Source organism: Geospiza fortis, unplaced genomic scaffold (assembly GCF_000277835.1).
Source record: "Geospiza fortis unplaced genomic scaffold, GeoFor_1.0 scaffold112, whole genome shotgun sequence".
NCBI lineage: Eukaryota > Metazoa > Chordata > Aves > Passeriformes > Thraupidae > Geospiza > Geospiza fortis.
In genome coordinates this window covers 14086916-14092564 of record NW_005054298.1, presented here as the reverse complement: position 1 = coordinate 14092564, position 5649 = coordinate 14086916, and the positions used below count along the sequence as shown (strand labels likewise).

The 5649-nt window shown below is 59.1% G+C and overlaps 1 protein-coding gene across 1 annotated transcript in view; it reads left to right on the top strand.

The window, feature by feature from the left end:
• NHEJ1 (non-homologous end joining factor 1) overlaps window positions 1-5428 on the top strand; it is a 40474-nt gene extending 35046 nt beyond the window's left edge. Inside the window, exons 5-7 of the mRNA XM_005415795.2 lie at window positions 4480-4597; window positions 4840-4943; window positions 5204-5428. Of these exons, the coding sequence (XP_005415852.1) occupies window positions 4480-4597; window positions 4840-4943; window positions 5204-5284 (303 nt within the window). The 3' untranslated portion in view covers window positions 5285-5428. The remainder of the gene's footprint in view (window positions 1-4479; window positions 4598-4839; window positions 4944-5203) is intronic.
• The last annotated feature ends 221 nt before the right edge of the window (window positions 5429-5649 follow it).

The following is a 5649-nucleotide window of genomic DNA, read 5'->3' as shown; positions in this document are numbered from 1 at the left end:
CTGCTGCTGCTGCTTGTCCCCTGGAAGTGTATGATGGGAGATGGAGACAATGACAGAGTGAGCTCAGAGCTGGTCCCTTAGCCACCTGCTTCTGGGGTATGCAGTGTCCCAGACTGCTGCAGGCTTGGGGGGTTGCAAGTAGATCTAAGGGCTGGAGGAGCTGGGAAAAGGCATCAGTGGTCAGTGTAGGGTACCTCGGTATGCCTGGGGGTGGCTCTGTCCCCAGGGAGAGGGTCATTGCCCCATAAGGAAGCTGGGGCAGGGAACTGGGCTGATGGGACCTGCTTCATCCCAGGGAATAAGCACCCCTTTCCCTGCCCTTGATACCATCTGGAAGGGGACAGTTCAACCCTCTCCATTTATTTTCTTGCAGACAGATCCTCTGCTGCTGGCAGAGGATGAGTGAGCATCTATCTGGATTCCAGAGGGGGCCTCTCCCCAGCCTGACTGACATTGGCATAACCATGGGCAGAGATGCCCAGCACAGATCCAGCAAGCCATTCCAGCCCCATTCCCAGGAGCCAGCACAAAGCCTGTGGCAGGGTAGAGTGCCAAGGGCAGCCTGTGAATGCACTAGCCACAGAGCCCTTCCCCTGCCCACCTTCCACTGCCACAGCAGCACCAGGCTTCATCCATGCCAGTGTGGCAGGGGGGTGCCCGGTGCCAGAGGGCCAGTCTGCCATTCCTGGTCTGTCACTCCACCACGCCGCTTCCATGGAGCCCACTGGTGGGGGCAGCCTGGGGAAGCCATCCTCCCCCTTGGCACACACCCCTTGGCTCCAGCCCCGGCAGGAATTATTAAGTGTGCCCCTGTGGAGCATGTGCTGAGGCTGGCCACGGGAATGTGGGCAGATCTGACATACAAGCCACAGCAGCCAGGCTATAATTTCCAAACAGGCCCCATTCGCTCTATTTTCCAGTTAAAAATATATTAAAAAATAGGAATGTGGGATTTGTAGTGAAGAATGTTGGTAACCGCTTCGAATGTCTGGTGTGATAATGAAAGGGTCAGTCCCCAGCTTTGAGCATGACCGATTTAGACTCTGGTGCTTGGCAGTGCTGCGGGGGCCCAGCATGATCCAGCCTGCCTGCAAACCCATCCTGGGCCAGGCAAAGGTGATGCTTCTGTGCTGGAGGCATGGTGCTGTGCTGGGTGATGTGCCCCTTCTGCCCACACTGTCACGAGACCATCCAAACTGCTGTCCCTTTTGGCCCCTTGAGACCAGAGTCTAGGCAGGGGGTGGGGAAATGCAGAATGCCTTGGAGATAGATTTTGTACCCTGCTGCATCTCTGCACTGGGATGCAGCCCCATAGCTGCCCACTGGGTTGGGGGTCACTGAGCGGGGCTGCAGCCCAGCTCCCCCTGAGCTGCCCCTCCACACCGTGGGCTTGCTCTCAGTGTGATGCCAGGCACCTGCCCCCCTTTGGTGGGCACACTGCTCCCCCCTCCCTGCCCCAGCTCGCAGTTCAGGCTGTGCTGCGGAGTGTCCCGTGCCGCTGCTGCAGCCTTGAGTCCCTCCTGATACTGGGGCAGCCCACTTGGCCTTGTGGCCAGGTAGTCATAACAGGCCAGACAAGCCATGCCAGCTGCCGAGGCATCGCTCCCTGGTGCCTGGGGAGTGGTGTGGAGCAGCCCAGCCAGCACTCCCCCAGCTGCCAGCTCTCTGCTGTGTGCCTCCCCGGACCTCAGACATCATGTTTATCCTGGAGATGGGTAATCAGGGAAAAACAAGTCACCAGAGGCCAAGGCTGATGTTGCAGTGGGGCCAAGCTGTCTGCAGCAGGGTTCAGCTTTGGAATAGAGCAGTGGGGCAAGGAGGAAGGGGAAAACCAGCTGTAGCCAAGGCTTGTTCCCCCATCCAGCCCTTTAGGGAACACTGCGTTGTCCCTCTCAGCCTTCGGGGCCATCAGGTGGCCGGTGGCTGGCACAGCATGCTCTGCTCCCTGCTGAGTCATAGCTCTGCAGGGAAACGCTTCCAGCTCTGGTTATAACCCATTTCCCTCCGGGGCTGTGAAGCGCAGCCTCCCAGTCCCGCCGCGGGCCAGCTCCAGCCACCCCATGGCCCTGAGCCCGCGGGCTCCAGCCGCCGGGAAGGGCAGTGGCAGGAAGTGGCTGCTGACTCCCAAATTCCACCCTGGGCTTGCTGGAGCTGAGCCCTTCCCGCAGACGTGGGCAGCAGGTGCCCTGCACCTGCAGACCCCTGTGCCACCCCAGATGCCCAATCCCCCTGGTGGCACTGGGCACTCTGCTTCCAGTGCCTCCCCACAGTGCCACATCAGTGGGGGGGGTGTGCGCTGCTCTTGGGGACACTGGGTGGCTGCAAGGATGATTTGCCCCATCCCCAGGGATATCTGGGCAGCTCAGCTGGGGCTGAGCACTGAGTGAGCGAGCAGCTGCCCTGCCCAGATCCTTGCTTGAATGCTGTGAAGTGGAGCAGCCTGGGCAGCCCTGGGGCTTGGGGCACATCCCAGGTGCCATCCTGAGTGGGTTGGAGCAGAGGGGATTGGGCAGCACCCTGCACCTGCATGCATAGCCTGCCCCATTGCCCTGGCATTCCCCAGACCCGCTGGTGGCAGGGAGAGGGGATGAGCACCCAGAGCAGTGGCACCCAGAGCTGGCTGGCTCTGCAGGGGACTCTCCTGCCCTCCTGGGGCACTGACCCACGCAGTGCTATCTAGTACACTTTGCTCACTTCACTGCCATTCCTGGCTTTCCTGGGAGCTGCTGTTTGCTTTTCTCTGAATTATGACTCCAGCTTGTGCCTTTGATCTGGGTTGTGTTGGCCACCCGTGACCAGGCCCTCTTCTGCCTTTGAAGTGCAGTCACCTTCCCAGCCTTGGATGCTGCTTTTGCAGCCTTGGGTGCAGCCCTGGCTCTGGGGTGAGACACGCAGGGCAAGAGCATCCTTGGGGTGCCTGAGGTGCTCAGCATCCCTCCTCCTCCCCTCTGGGACCTTGTGATGAGCCAGCACAGCTAACAGCTCGGAGGCTGGACACTGAGGCATTGAGAGCTGTGCTTGCCCAGTACCAAGCAGTCCCAGGGATGGAGGTGGGATGCAGGTGGGATGCTGGCAGCAGAGCATCGCTCCCTCCGGTGGCAGTGGGCAGGGACAGAGGAGGTCACCTGTATAGCAGCTGGTCAAAAAGCAGATGCCAGTGCATCTCCTACTGCCAAAGGGCCTTTCATGCCTATGACTCCAGCAGAAGAGATGAGACCTGCGTGGAAAGTGTCTGCTGTCTGGGCAGCAGCCAACCCATCCTGGCATCAGCCCTATCCTGCCACCCTGTCTGGCAGGGAGCAGTGAGGAGGGCTCAGCCTACCTATTCTGCCCCTGGGAAGCTGGGGTCAGGCTTTGGACTCTGGCCTTGAGTGGGTCTGAGCGTCCCCATCCCCTCCCCACTTTCCTGGCCCAGAGAGGATCCTACCTTATCTGTTACACTTTGTTCTCCTGCTGTCTGGGTGTGGAGCAGGGCAGAGATTAGTGTGTTCAGACCTTTGACACACACACACACACACACACACACACACAGACACACAGAGCCACACAATCAGCCATGCGTGCACCCAGAGCCATGCTCGTGTGCACACTGCTGCACACACAGTCCCTGTGCACGTCATCATGGCACACTCACCTGCACTTGTAGGCCCATGCTGTGCCCCATACCCCCCCCCAGCACCCCCTCCAGGGCACATACCCGTTTCCCTTTCCCTGTGCATGTTTGCTTGAGCACTGTGAGCTATGTTATGTTCCCAGTGGAGTGTGGCACTTCCCCAGCCTGCCAAGATCTCTCATGTGCATCAGCACAGCCCAGCAGGAAAGGTGGCATCCCGCTGGCAAGGGGTGCAGGCAGGAGGAGGGGGGGCTTCCCGTGTCAAGTGTGGAGGGAATAAAAGTGCGTGCAGGGAGGCAGGAGCTGTTCTGGCAGACTGGAAGCAAACCTGGTCATCCCTCGTCTCACTGTCACATCATTTTCACTTTCTGTGGGGCCACCAGGGTGCCTTGTGCTGGAGGCTGTGGTGGCAGGCAGGGGCTACCTGTTCCTACCTCTTATTAGGTCATGTCCCTGCCCAAGGCTCACTGTCCATACTCACAAGCTGCAGCCCATGCTGCTCCAGGCAGGGCAGCCACAGCCCTTCCAGAGCGATCTTATCTCCAGCACTTCATGAATGACCCAAAAGCCTCTGCAGTCTGCCTCTCAATGGGAAGAGCAGGTGTGTGGAGGTGTGCACGTGTGTGTGTGTCTGTATGTCTGTCTGTATGTCCGTGTGTGTGTGTGCACCGCTGGGAGCAGCCACATCCCAGCCAGTGCCAGAGCTGCCTGTTCCCACAAACTCTGCTGCACTCCTGGGCTGAAACAGATGTAACCTGGCAGGCAGAGGGGGGCACAGCCCCTTCTCTGCCCCACGCATCCCTGTGGCAGGGTGACCTGCAGGTGATTTCCTGGCAGGGTGATGGTGCCTGTGCTTTCTCCCGCAGACCCTGCCCCGGATCTGCAGTGCGGGAGAAGGGCAGGCGTTTGCCTCTGCTCTGCAGCAGCTCTACACTGCAGTGACACAGCAGGAGCTCAAGCAGGCTCGCAAGCGCCATTGCTCTGGTGAGGATCTCCCTGGCTGTGGCATGGGGGCATGTGGTGCAGCTGTCCCCTCGACTGCTGAGCCACATATCCTGGGGTAAGGGAAGTGTGGCCCGGGGTGCAGCTCACGCCATGCAACAGTGACCCCCTTGCTTTCCCCCATGGGCTAGGCTCCCAGTCCAAGCACAGTTCCTGGAGTGGGTTTGGGTAAAGCCCCATGCTCCCTTATCTCAATCCCCAATTGCATCTTTTTCTGGTACCAGAGGATGACGTGGATACAGCACCCCCTGCAGAAACCACAAAGCACCCCCATTCACCTGCTGCATCCCAGGAGGATGAAACAACATCTTCCAGCGAGAAAACCTCGGTGAGTGCAGCTCTAGAAAGTCTCTCTGTACCAAAGGCAGGATGGGGCCCACATCTCCTTTCCCTCCTCTCATCCAAGCACTGTGCCCATCCAGGATGGGCTAGGAGTCTCAGCTTGGTTCCTAGCCCGTTCTACCCCATGCATCCTTACTGGGGAGTGTGTGATTGCACAGATGACAGGAATGTCACTGCTTGCACACTTGCACACATCATGCATGACTCCCCAAGGTGGAATTGACACTGCCTCCTCTTTGTTTCCAGCCAGCCTCCTCCCCAGCTCAGAAGTCCCGGCTGCCTGCAGCCAAGGCCAAGCCAAAGAAGGCAAAAGGGCTCTTCAGCTGAAACATTGCTGCCAACCCTGCTGAGGTCTCTGCTTCCCCCAGCATGCAAGAGAGGCAGGGCAGACAACCCATGCATTGGCTGCTCTTCTCTGCATCTCCTCGTGGACCCTGCCCAGGTCATGGTCCCCTCCCAAGATGTCTCCAGTTGGGGAGATGGAGCTCCTTTCTTCAACAGTGTTTCAGGAAACAGCTTTTCTAACTCTTCCCTGGTGCAGAGTTTGCCCAGGCTTTCTCTCATGGCAGAGCCAGTGCTGGACCTGGGAGAAGTGGGAGGGATGCTGCCAGTGGGTGTGGGACAGCTGGGGCTCTGGCAGAGCTGTGGCGTTTGGCTGCTCTTGAGTGGGTTTTCAATAAAGGGCTGTGTCT